This window comes from Patagioenas fasciata, chromosome 3, assembly GCF_037038585.1.
Source record: "Patagioenas fasciata isolate bPatFas1 chromosome 3, bPatFas1.hap1, whole genome shotgun sequence".
NCBI lineage: Eukaryota > Metazoa > Chordata > Aves > Columbiformes > Columbidae > Patagioenas > Patagioenas fasciata.
In genome coordinates, this window is record NC_092522.1 from 71,521,061 (window position 1) to 71,534,667 (window position 13,607).

The following is a 13,607-nucleotide window of genomic DNA, read 5'->3' on the forward strand; positions in this document are numbered from 1 at the left end:
TTCTTTGCCTTCTCCTAAGCTTCAAAGCCAACGCATCTCTTTCTGCCACTGTTTTCCACTTTCCCTTGCTCTGTGGATTATCTTTCCACACAAGTTACCTTTTTCCATGTCGCTCTTATCCATTCAACCTCTCTTTCCTTTGGGCTTCTCCAGGTTGTCTGTGCCCTGCAGTTTTCACCAGCAGTTGCTTAGACTTTTCACTTTGTCCCACAATATCAAATGCTGCTCCCTATCTATATGTATATGGACTGCATTTTGTCTCTGCTTTTGGCCAGAGCTGCTTGGTAAGGGCTCTCTTAGGAGCAGAATACGGCCTCAGCAGAGGCAGATGAAGTCAAATAAGTCAGTTGTGCAAACTGCTCTGTTCCCTGACACTGTTTCCCTCTGCTGCTGTTCCAGTCTTTCCAAGCATGAACCTTCCCAGAAGCTGAGATTTAAAGAGAGAAGTATTCCTCCATCTCTGTTAAATCCTGTTAACAGTGACATTTAGATTCTCTGTGAGAGTCTCCAGTCATAACCTGTCATTGAGGTGTCAAAGAGGATTCCTCCTCTGTGTAACCAACAGGCTCACCACAGTTAGGCTTGCTGCAGGCTTGTCTTTGCTTGTTCTGTGCAATTAGAGAAGCTACAAATTATATTGTGGAGGAAAAAAAATTATGGTATGGTTATACAGAGCAGGTGGAGAAACAATAACTAAAGCACTACCCCTGAATCGTTACTAGACTGTTCCCTGAGCACTCAAGGTGAGCCACAGGAAAACCAGATTCAGCTGTCATTAGGTCAAATGCTCAGGCCCCTTCCCAGGCCAGTCTAAGCCTGTTCTTGGGGCTCCACAGCTTCAGTGGGGTGAGATCAGCTGTGTACATACAGTGATATTGTTGTGCAGGTCCCCAGTTAGACTTAACAAAAGGCCTGTTGTGTGTACGCAGTAAGTAATTTCCAAACATTCATAACTTTGTCAAAACAAAACTGATTTTCTGCAAAACTAGGCTGTGCAGTGCTTGTCATTGAAGATTATGTCATGCAAAATATTAACTTGCAAATTTCAGTAGTTTCATCAGTTGCTTTGTAACTGCGAAGAGGCCACAAGGCAAAAAAAAAGTAGTTTTCCCTATTTCCCTTTGCTCTTCTCATAATCAAGTGTAATTTTATTCTTATTTCTATAGCTCATCTCTGGGAAGACATCAGTTCCAAAATTTGCAACTGTCATCAATGACTGGAACTAGAAGGTTACAGATTTATTTTACAGTCCCAGTTACAAGAGTTTGTTGCTACTGCCTGTACACTCAAGGTGTCTGCTTTTTTGGGAGGAGTGGAGAACACGCCTTTCAGTGTCCTAATGACAGAAAGCCTGTGGCCCTCACAGTGCCTTCTCTGTGATTTGACAGGACTTACTGATCGGTTGTAAGCCTGTCCCTCGCCTATTCCTTCCCTGTGCCTGGGGGAGCGCCTGGCGGAGAGGGGAGTCTCGGGAGTGCTGCAGCTGCCAGCCCGCTGTATCAGACCTGCAGCCACAGAGGAGAACAAGTACTTCTGAGAACAAGCCGCAGGCCAAACGAGCCGGCATAAAGGGCCATGAGTGGCTCATGAACCGTAGCTTGAATATCCCTTTCCTTTAATAAAACTATTATGTGAGCTCCGTCAAAGTCAGCACAATGTAGGTTCGATGACACTTCATCCCAAGCATTCCCAGCCATGTAGGAGCTTGCCCTTCCCCACCGCCAGCACCCCATCTGCGCAGTCTGTTGCAGACACTGGTAAATCAGCATGGGCTCCTGCCTACTGAATCCATTCCAACATAAAACCAGTCTGAGAGTGCTTGGTAATTGATAATGTTGTCATCAATAGCAAAGGGAAAATATTGTTTCAATTTAACCAACACCTTGTTAACAGAGCAGACCTAGCTGTGTGATGTGCATATACATTATCTGGAGAAAAAAATCAATTAGGGGGGAGAAATATATGATTAAAACATAATAAAAAATTATTGCAGGCTTAAACACAATGCAGTGAGAATTCTATTCAAACCTGTAAGACTGTAGCAGTATTAAATTATTTTTTGAACCTCATCCCCACCATGAAGATTGAGTGTCAGGTACTTTTTTTTTTCCTCCTGCCGGATTTCAAGACTTGATTGCCCAAATGACAGTTTACTTATTTTACTGTCACATACTTTTGTGAAATGCCATAACAAGTTGATTACAGGTTTCACATTTTGCATAGTGACAAAATCATCTGTCATATAATAGTCTGATGCCTGAAAGCCATTTAACTAAGAAACATTTCTACTGAAAATAATGATATTTGAAAGATTAAGGTGGGTTTAAATGTGTACATTTTCTAAGCAAGTCTTTGTTTTAACTGAATGAGAAGACCAATATTATCCCTTCGAGGCATAAATTTAAGATTTGTAAAAGTGAGTAGACAATAACTAGCCAGAGGGTGAGGCAAATTAGGAGGGGCATTGTCTCATGAATGAAATGAAGGACAGAAATAGGAAGTCTAGTGATACATCCTGGCTGCCACAAAGTAGAAAAAGTGCTTGGCTCCTGTTTGCAAAACCCATTATTCCTACACTGGAGATTTGAGGCTATGTCATACACTCTGGCTACTGGAGAGAAAAAACAGTCTCCCTTTTCCCTCTGCACAGAAATATTGGGTCACTGGAACTGGTGTGAAGAGTAGAATAAAATTTAACTTACGTATTCATCAATGTCCATAATTTAGATGAGATATAAGTAATAAAAGTAATAAGGATAATCCATTTGTTTAACACATTCTGTTTCTTTGGTGTGATATATCATTTTTTCAATGTGATGTATTGTTTCTACCTAGCACTACTAGCCAGTTAGGGAATTTTCCAGGGCATTTTACTATTGCTAATGAGTAGAGGAAGTAGCAGTAGCAGCATTCTAACTTCTTGTGTGCAGGCAAAGGACAAGCTGATTTTCAAACTGTGAACAGAATAGAATGGGGATGCTCAGCAAGTTCATAGGTGGAAGAGAATGATGTGTCCCTGGCACTCTGTCATACACTGACTTTGTAGAAAATGGAGCCATCACATACCTGCAATTATGAATGCTAGTAGAAAATAATAGTAAATTATATATGAGGATGAATGCTGAACCTATCTTGAAGGATGCTATAGCCAGGTGCTCAGCTGACCTCCTGCTCTGGCATACAGCACAGGGCTCCCATTAAATACAGGCAGAGCTCAGCAGAGCAGTGCCCAAGGGTGTCTTTGACCTTCCTGGGCCACCAACTGCAGTACTCCACAAGTGGCAAAACCTACTCCATTGCCACAGAACAATAGCAGCCAAGCGCTGTCACTGCGTCCTCACTGATGAGTTTGTTCTCTGCCAAGGCTGGAGAGAGAGCAATGATGCAACAGCTCTGGCAATTCCCAGACAGCTCCACAGTGAGAGGGTGAATGGGAAACAGGAAGAATCGAAGAGGAGGAGAGATGCCTCACTGTGTTGTATTGCTTCACACAGGGACAGGATGGACAAAATTGTCATCCTGGAGGCTTACCACTGCTCTCTGCAGACATAATTTGTACAATGTTTTTCTTAACTAGCACCATAATTTTCTGTGCTTTTATTAGCCTTTCTGGGGGAAAAAAGAGTCTAATAATGTTATCGTTATTTTATTTTTAGTTTATGTTTTTTCACTTTTGGATGTTAAAGCATTGTATAGCTAAATGAATAGTATTGATCCTACGTTTCTGTAGGTGTGAGCACAGAGATTTGAAACACTTCGTATGTTGGGTACTTTGGACATTCACACAGTAGAGTTTTGTTATCTGTCTCCCGTAAACTTGTGTAACCTTTAACAAGTCACTTAAACATTCTGCTTCTTATATACATCATCTGGAAAATAAATGTGTTCTCATTTTGCCTAAGGCAAGGTAACACAAGGGAGAAATTGGAATTTCCTTTCACTTTTAAAATTGGACAATGTGGAGGTCAAATTATTCACTGTGACTATTGTTTTTTCTATTTAGTTCATGGCCATGGAATCATGGATGCATTTCCATTAACAATACAGTTTAAAGCGTTCTACTATTAATATGCTTGAAAATTGCCTTTTCCATAAACTGCTGTCAAATCTGATTTTCATTTCTTAAGTTTTTATTTAACAAAATATTTTATCTATTTAACAATCTATTCTGTATTCTATTTATTCTATCGATTATTTTATCTATTTAACAAAATATTTTAAGGTATTGTAATTCTAAAATAAATGGGCTCTGTTTTCAGCAAATATTTTGATTAGCAGTGAAACTAAAATCCTGATGTTTGAAAAACACAAGGATATTTTCTTCTGTGATGGAGCTGTGACAAAGGTGTGATTACAGTCTTAGAAATGGAGAAAAAAAAAAGTCTTCTGGGAAAAGGGAATAAAAAAGGCTCATTTGCAAGGAGGAAACATGATGAGTAAATAAAAAAACAGAAGGGACCTTTGTATTGCCTTTGTGGAGGGATCTAGTCACCATCTGAGCAGTCAGAAGAACTCTTGTAGGTTTCAGGCACAGCTGAACCTCGATATTCTTGATAAACTGCAACCCGCCAAGAGAGGGCACTGTGTTCATGTGTAGACACAACACCCGGCATCGGAGCTGGCCGGATCTTGCGGGTAGGTGCTTGTGAATGCGCGGATTTGCAGCCAGCGAGCGCCTCCGCCCGCCCTGCCCTGCCCGCGGCCGCGGCCGGCAGCGCTGCCTCTGCCCTCGGCCGCCGGAGAAGAGAGGAAGATGGTGCAGAGATACCACGCTAGAGAAGGCAGCTCGTCCCTAGCGTGGTCCCGCTTTGTCACACAAGTAGGTGAATGGACTCCACGAAGACTGAAATGTAAGAAGGGAAATGTAGAAGAAATGCAGCAGATAAGGTGGTCTCTTCTGGACTCTGCTCTTGGAAAACCCTTCTGTTTTCCAGAGAGCCTGGGTGGGCTTGGAACACACAACTGATCAGAAAGAAGAATAATCCTAACTGTGTTTGTTTATAACATTTTGATTGCTTTCTAGGTGAAATGGAGTCCCTTCATTTCCTCAGGTCATAAGTCTTCTTGGTCTCATTTCTGATAGAACTAAACTTTGGGGAAATGCTGATCCAAATGATTTAAAGTTTTCTAAAAATAAGGAATGCACAAAGCATTATGGAATAGGTTCAGTAGAAGATATTAAAAATTTGCATTTTAATTCTAGTCTAAAGCTTATTTTTGAAGAACTGGTCTTGCTCGACTTCTGTCTGCAACACTGAAGAGTTCCCTTCTGAAATTAAAAAGGTTAAAAGATTTGTTCTGTCTGCAAACTTATTATTTCAATATGTAATCCTTCTGATAAGCTGGAAAGCTTGGTCTCCCTTTGCCTTATACTACTGGTACGTTTTCCATTCCTTTAGTTATTCTTTCAGCATTTCTTGATATGCTTGCTAGTTGTTCAATATTTTCTAGAAATGTGGGCAGCGGAAGCGAATACAGCATATTAGTAGGGAATTAATGTGGCATTATCAAATGAAAAAAGTCTTGTAGCATTTTTGCTTACAACATCCTGATGAGAGGTCCTGCCCATCTTGTGCATCTCCCATGACCTCTAAGGGGGCCTTTTCTGGTTCTGTTTCCTGAGAGAGACTCCTCCAAGTGTTCCCACTGAATTACCTGTCTGTTCTTAGCTATGGGACTTGGCATTCTGCTCTGCTCAGACAGACATGTTTCTTTGTGTTCAGCTTGCCAAGTTACCCAAGTTGCATAGAAAGTAGCCAGTCCTCTTTGCAACATGCCATTGAACCTATTTTTCTTATTCAAATTACATTCATAACAATTTCTTTTTTTCTTTTTATGTAGAATTAATTAAAACAGTAGATAGTACCAGGTGCTATTGACATATTCAGTGGTTGTTTTCCATTTAAAATTACAATTTGAGACATATTATCTTGACTAAGATAATATGCTCTATATTGACTTTTCATCATTCTAGTTTTCTTAATCAAATGGTCATCAAAATGAGCTCACAAAAGTCTAAACTTTTAAAATGAACACAGTTACCATCATCATTCAAACTTGTAATTTCATCAATAAAAACCATCAAGTTAGCTTGACAAGATCTGTTTTTCATAAACTCATGTTGATCAGCATTAATTATATTATCCTCCTTTAATTCTTTATTAATTGAGTCTTATATTAGCCGTTTCATCATTTCACTTTAGATCAATGTTAGATTGACAGGTATATAATTGTCCAGGTCATCTCATTTACCCCTTTAAAACATTGGCACAGCATTAGCTTTCCTCCTTTTCTCTGGGGCTTTTCTGGTCCTCCAGCTCTTACTGAAAATCAGCATTAATGGTCCAGAGAATTTTGTTGCCAGGTTTTTCTAAAAATCCTCAATGAAAATAATCTGGACCTTTTTATTTGGAAATGCGTGTCAGTAGTAACTGCCTTTTAATCTCTGGAATGACTACTGGAATGGAAAGTACTTTAGTGTTACCTTACGATAAAATTTCTGCCTTTTCCTTTCTAAGCACAGAATGGAGCTATGAACTGAGCACACATGGCTTGCTTGTGTTATTATTCTTTATTCTGTGATTCCCATCTGCTCATACAAAGCCAATATTGTTCTTCTTCTTTTATTTGCTTTTAGTAACCTTTTAAAAAGTCCAAATAGTTTCTCTTCCTGTTGACCTTAACAGCCGTGGCAGGTCTTATTGCCTTTTCACTTTTGTAATTGATTCATCTTGATTTACTTGGATCTGGTAAGGTCCATTATAAAATGATTTTGTATTCTTTTACTTTTGTTTGCTTGATCTGTTTTCTCCAGTTCCTTCTTCAATGTATGCTCATTACATTGTGGTAGTCTTTCCCCCCCCACACACCTTCCATTTAATTTTGTTAATTGCTGTCAGCTCTCTGAAATCAACCCATTTAAAGCAATATATAAACAGTGCTGGCTGGACTTTGTTTTCTGTGGAAACAGCAATCCTAGGAATTTGCATAAATATAACCATGAGTTTTTACCTAGTAATATGTTAGAAATTTTCTCCTATAGCTTCTTTACATTCTAGAAGAGGTTTAACATTGGCACCAGAAGTTCCTCAGCAGATGTCACTCAGGCTGAAGTCCCTCTGATAACACAGCTGCTTATTCTTCCTGCATTATAGACAGGAACTCAGCTGAGTACCTGGCTTCTTGCTGCAATATGGTAACGTGCAGCAAATCCCAGCTGGTACTTTGCTCTTTGCCAGTTAAACATTCACTCATAAACCTTCAATATTGATTACTTCTACATTGTCAGCACTTGGAAAGAGGTAGTGCCATTTTTGACACAAAGTGTCATTTTCCACACTTTCTCCACGGTTCATCTTTCCTAAATAGATTATAACTGCCCGATTTCAACATGCCAGTCATGCAGGTCACCCGATCAAGTCTCAGTAATACCAATGAGGACAAATTCATGCTCATATAAGAACCATTGCAATTCTTGTTTGTTTACTAACCAAGCTCCCAGCCTTGGAGTATAGGTAATTAAAGATTATTTTGCTTCTTTCCACCCTTTGGAGCTTTGATTAATTTTGTCCTTAGTGTCTTGGTTTTCTGCTAAATGACTGCTCTGTTCCCCTCTTCCCCTTTGTTATTAATTTATCATCCTCAGGCAAGAGTTGCAAAAGGACCCTGGTGCCTTGCTGCCTGGTAGAATATGCAGTCTAAGTTAGACGTTCCCATTGCAATGCTTGTCAAGGGGCTGAAGGCAGATTCCTGATGGCAAGAGCAGATTGCTGCCAAAGATAAACAGTAGGAATTTCTCCAGAATCAGGCAATTTTTTCCACTGTGATTCACATCCCTTAAACATCCTTTAGTATATAATTTCCCATTATGTTTCTGTTGGTAGTGAGACCAGTTGAAGAACTTCCTGCTTTTGTCTCTCACCAAGGCCTCCCCCATGACTGACAACTTTCCAAGATGCTGTACAACTCCACATGGAATCAGGTTGTAAGTCAGAGCTGTGAAGAGAGCCAAGTTTTCAAAATCCCTCTTTTTTGGCAGGCTTGGAGGGTAGTAAAATCTGGGAGAGAGTGGGCCAGCAAGCACACAGGTGGGAGTGAGGCTCCTGGTAGTCCTTGTCTTCAGCCCTATGGCAGCAGGCTCAGTTGCTGGAGGTCCTTGGTCATTGCTGCAGAGGCAGGAGCCGTACCTTCCCTTCTGCACAGTGACCACAGGGCCCTTCTGAGCTGGGGGAAAGCAGCGCTCCAGGTTGCCATCTGAATTTTCAGGTCCTCATGGCTGTTAGGCAGGTGTCCTGGGCACTGTACAATAGGGAAGATATAGACAAAGAGGTGTCTCTTGTGATGATGCACCTCTCCTGTGCCTGGAAAGCTGGTACAAAAAGTGCTGGAATAGCTTCCAGCTGTGTGATTAATTCAGTCCACAGAGAGCAGGGAAAGGGCTTTAATGGATCAGGTATTGCTCACTGACTTAAAAAGTTTACCAAATGGCAGTATTACATTTTTTGTCTCAGCATTCAGATAACAGCAAACTATACTGTGGTCTTTATGTGCTACTCGAAATAGATCCTTTCATATATCTTTATTGAATAGTGATTTTCCTCTACTATATAGCTGACACAGAGCTTTGAGGTAGATTTAGTATGTTGAGATGATAGTAGCAAGATGCTATTGTGCTAAAAGATATTTGGAAAATATATGGAAAAATACTGACCTTTCAGACCACTAAATGTATAATAGTTTAGTTATAATAATAACCTCCAAACAGTATTTGTTATTTTCAGAATTAATTTGTTTTTCTCTCCAGGTAAAATGAGGAAAGTTTAGGTCAAACAATTTCTAAGGACAGGATTAATCTTTTGGTGAAAGTTAGCCATAATAAAGCTGTAAAAAACCTATCATCTCATCATAAAAACTGTGAAGTAAACCTCTTACCTGCTATCACCAACCTATCAGAGAGCCATGAAGGTAGATTAAGCTTTAATCTTTAATTATGATTCTTTTTTCTTTATAGTAATGAGTTCCTGAAGTTTCTGACAAGCTGGTTATTTAGAAGTAAGAGTCTCTCGGTATTTTTAGAAATATAGGACCTGTTTTGTTCTCTCTCACTCATCCTATTAGCATCCCTTGCTTTAATTCTTTCTCTAATTTTAATCTGTGACATACTTTTTCCAATATGAAACATGGATTTCGCAGACCAGTAGGACACACATAAGCTTAACAAGCAACCACCTGAACATTGTAGCCTGATATTACCAATTCCAGTTCCTTTTATGAAATACTTTTGTTCTAAGCTGTGCTTTAAATCTAAATTTTATTCTTCAGGGAGAATTGAGATTGAGCCTTAAACTGTATCATAAAAAGTTTAATACATTTGGGCATTTAAAAAATGAACATTAAAAAGGCTAGAGCATTAAAGAACTGTGTTCTTTAAGCTCCTTTGTTGTGTATGCTGTTAAGATTTCTTGCAGATGTTTTCAGTTGCTCTTAAATTCACCATGTATTTTAAAGTTATTTAATTTCTTTTTTTTTCCTTTTTCTTTAGCTATGGCAGATGTCAGCTCTTTCAGTTTTCTTTCCATGAATGCTTTTTCCAATTTTTCATGTTCTGCCTTGAGGTAAGATTTGAATGAGAAAGGTTTGTCAACTCCTGCAGCCACCGGATTTGGGTCTTTTTTGTATTTGTTCCTACATTTTGTAATTTTTCTTTAGGATCTGTTGTTGCTCTGTTCTCCCTGTGCCTTCTGCTGATAGTCTGAGGTATTTCTTTACTATCCTCTCTGGAGAGAGCCATCCTCCTTGAGAGAGCTGTTTCATTCTCTTTGTGGATGCAAATTGCCTATCTCTGGTTTTGTGTTTAGGAAATCACGTGTTGTTTCTTGTTCAATATTTAAGTTCTTGATGTACATTCCAATTCCTCATGCCCTCACTGAACAATACATAGGTACCTCTCATGTCTTCCTCATCCATCCGGCTACTGATTGCTACTATCCCGTGCACTCATGCTAGAACCACCACAAACCAAGGTAGACTGACTTGAAGACTTCTCAGCAAACATTAATTTTACCAGAATTCTCCTATGATACCCTGGAAATAATAAAAAAACCCTTTATCCTGTTGACTGAAACTTGAAAAAACATGTGTTAGATAATAGTGAATGAGATTGTAAATAACGTAAAAGAAAAGACCATTTATTTCTGAGGATAAAAGTTCAGTACAATTTCTACTATTATAATCAGTAAAAGTGCAAAACTAATCTCCTCTTCAGTCTGTTTCTTGAGATTATTTTGTCTAAGAAGGTTTAACTGGCCTGGAATAATCTTTCACTGCTTGTTAGGAAGATTTAACATAAATAAGCCATCTATAGTAAAACTATGGTTTTCAATCACATTTTATTCCTGTTCCTGTTATTCTTTTCTTTTCCTTACCACTTTTTCTTCAGCTGTTTTACTCCCTGACACTGTTCTTTTCACGCATATTGACTCTCTTTTTGCTCTCACTGACTGTAGGTGTTGCCTCTGTCACCAAACATTCTTCACTTCACTGAAGTTCTTTCTTCACTTGTTAAAATCCTTTTATATCCCAAACTGTCTTCAGAACTTTGTGGTTCATTTAATACTAATTCCTAGAGGAAACCATCAAGGTAATCTCTTTGCTGGTCCTGGGGCTTTCTCTCCCAGTTATTTGTTTTTCTTGACTCCCTAAACATTAGTCAGAGCATTCCGATAATTGCTCGAACAGCACTGGGGGAAAAAGTCACCACAGCTGTGCACTCAACATGTGTCTACAGGGTAAAGCAATACTCAGCAATACTAGAAATTCTTCTCACTTTTGCTATTTTCCCATTATATCAGTTCAATTGAAAGATATTGAAAATACAATCAAGAAATGAAGATACTGAAGTCATGCAGGTTTTGACATTGCCAAAGTTCCATGCTATCAGTAAGTCTTTGACTTAATGCTATTTGTAGCTTTCTTTTTAACTATATAAAAATGAGATGGGAAATGAAATGTAAGTGAAAAAAAAACAAATATCAGAAGTGAATACCCAAGCTATAAACCTTCATTTTTCTCTTTATAGTAAGCAACTTCTTCTGCAAATATGCAGAGTAACAAAGTTATAATATAAGAATAAACAATCTTGTTCTCCATTGCCTCTGCAAACTATATTACTGAAGCAACTTTCATTTCATCAAACAAGAACCTAGGAGTGGATAGAACTGACTAGGATAATGTAAATCATCGAGAACAAAGGAATATGATCAGTGTTACATCTTTTCTCAACACCGGCTTGAATGAGTTGAATTTGTTTTTCTCCAAATTTGCCTGCTTTATCTCTCCTTGATGCATTTATTTTGGATGATCCACTCAAGGTGATCTTTTTACAGCATACATATGGCAGCCGCCATCTCAGTCAACATAGTGATACTGTTTTAGGAACTGTTACCTAACCAGAAGTGCATCCAGCCTGTAAGACCGTAGGCTTCCCTTCTCTCTCTCATATCTTTGCACATACACCCCACACACCATGCAATCGGCTTATGGATACATCAATTGCACAGCAATAATCCGCTCCCCTGTGGGCTGTGGCTTTCGCAGAGGAGGGAGACCTGCTTTTTACATTTTACAGATGTAAATGGAGCTCAGCCTCCCACCCTTTTTCTGTCTTGATTATTCCTTTCATGCAGGCCCACACAATTTTTAACCACGTTGTAGCCAACTGAAACTTCTGTTTAAGAGTGATGCCTTCGAGTGCTGGGAAGCAGAGGGCGGCTCTGCACTGGTGGTGGGCACGACTTGGTTTCAGAGCTAACCCATCTGCAGCAGCACAGAGATAGCGGTCAGCACCTGCTTCTCCTTGGTTTGTGGGATTTTCGATTAGCTCAGGTGAACAACCAGCAGAGGGGAAAAGTGACTTCTTGGTGGTATAGTGTAACATTTGCAGTTAGCCTGAACTGTGTATGGATTTGAAGGCTGCACAGAGAAATGAGTGAAAAAAAAAAAGCATCTCAGAGAAGCACACTATCTTTAGGGGCTCTTTATGGGACATTTGTGCTGAAAGGGGGTATCTCACCTGTATCTCTGTTGAAAATCTTAATCCTGCTTATAATAATAACCTATGCAAGTGTTTTTTGTTTGTTTTTTTTTTTTAATTGATACAAATGAAGGAAATAGACACAGATGAGAAAATGGAAATGTGGAGGAGTCGAAGTGCGTAAGTTTTAAAAAACTACCTGTATTTCCTCAGTTTGCAGAACTGATATCTGTAGACATTTGAGATTGACTGCATTCATTGCCCTGTATTCAGATGGTATGTTTTAAATATGGGTGGTCAACAGAGCATAAATATGTTGTGCGTGTGCATTCTCACGGCACATGTATCAGAAGAAAGTTTCAGTAAAAAACACAAAACAATTGTGACAAAACCGTTTTTTGTATCACAGCTAGTCATCTGCCAGCAAGATGTCAGAAAGAGTGTTAAAAATACTGTATGTATTCAGCTCAAAATGTGTTTACATTTGCAATATGTTCTTTTATGTGAAAGAACAGAGACAGAATGAAAGGAGAATCCTCCCCTTGGTAATGACTGTTTTAATGTCTGCCCAAAGCTTTGTAAATAATGCAGCACTATAAAATTTAGTCATAAGAAGTAATCATTATCTCTCAATAACAGAGAATAATTTTTCCGTTTGACCTGCCATATAAATGTTTACAAACATTATATTTAAGAGTGTTTCTTCTATTCATGTCCTAATAGAAGAAATGTGAAGACTTGTAACATCTCAGAAAATCACCCTATAGTATGCCTGGTTCCCTGGTTTTTTCCAAAAATTGCAGTCTGGAACAGGGAATTTTAATCTTCCAATGGATCAGGTCAAAATCACAGAACAAATAGGCTGTGAAAACTTCTTTTGATTACTTCTGTAAACTTGCCTTGCAGGTGGGATGCTGAGAGATATATTAAGGAAACATACTCTTGTTCAAATAGGCCAAAACCTCTTTTCACAAGATTCTCAGACATTTCCTTGAGGAAAAAGCATGATGAGAAAATAGTGTAGGAGTACATTTTATCTTAAAGAAGGCTTTACAGTGTGGCTCATTCATTCTAAAAAAAAAAAAAAAAAAGGCGGGTGATTATTGAGCAATTTTATATTAAACTGTCTTGAGAGTGAGGTGGTAAATGATGACTGATATATTGTCAAGGAATTTTGTCTTCTTGTTTATTTGTAGTGTGCTGCTGTTATTTGGTCACAAGATGTAATACATGCTACATGTGCCAAACTGGGAAATATTTGCATTTAGTTTCCTGACATAGTGAAACCCAGTGCATTTTGTGTGATAAATTACTTGTAGTTGGATGAGATCAAAGGATTTAATGTAGGAAAGGAAAACAGTAGCAAACGAGAATACCAATACAACAAAGGATGCCTCTGGGGCTTCCTCCAGGATTTTAATTCTCAGGTCCATCTTAAAATGAAATATATATTAAAAAGCTTAAAAGTTTCCATTTGCAGAAAGCAATGAATGATGAGATTAAAGTCATGAGTGCTGCATTATGACTCAGGCTTGGAGTCCTGATTTACAGAAAACAAAGCCCAAGCATGGGGTAC

At 38.8% G+C, this 13,607-nt stretch overlaps 1 protein-coding gene across 1 annotated transcript in view; it reads left to right on the forward strand.

The window, feature by feature from the left end:
• The window catches only part of LOC139827677 (uncharacterized), a 34,012-nt gene that overhangs the window by 2,436 nt on the left and 17,969 nt on the right, over positions 1 to 13,607 (forward strand). Inside the window, exon 3 of the mRNA XM_071807281.1 lies at positions 9,542 to 9,614. Within this exon, the coding sequence (XP_071663382.1) occupies positions 9,542 to 9,614 (73 nt within the window). The remainder of the gene's footprint in view (positions 1 to 9,541; positions 9,615 to 13,607) is intronic.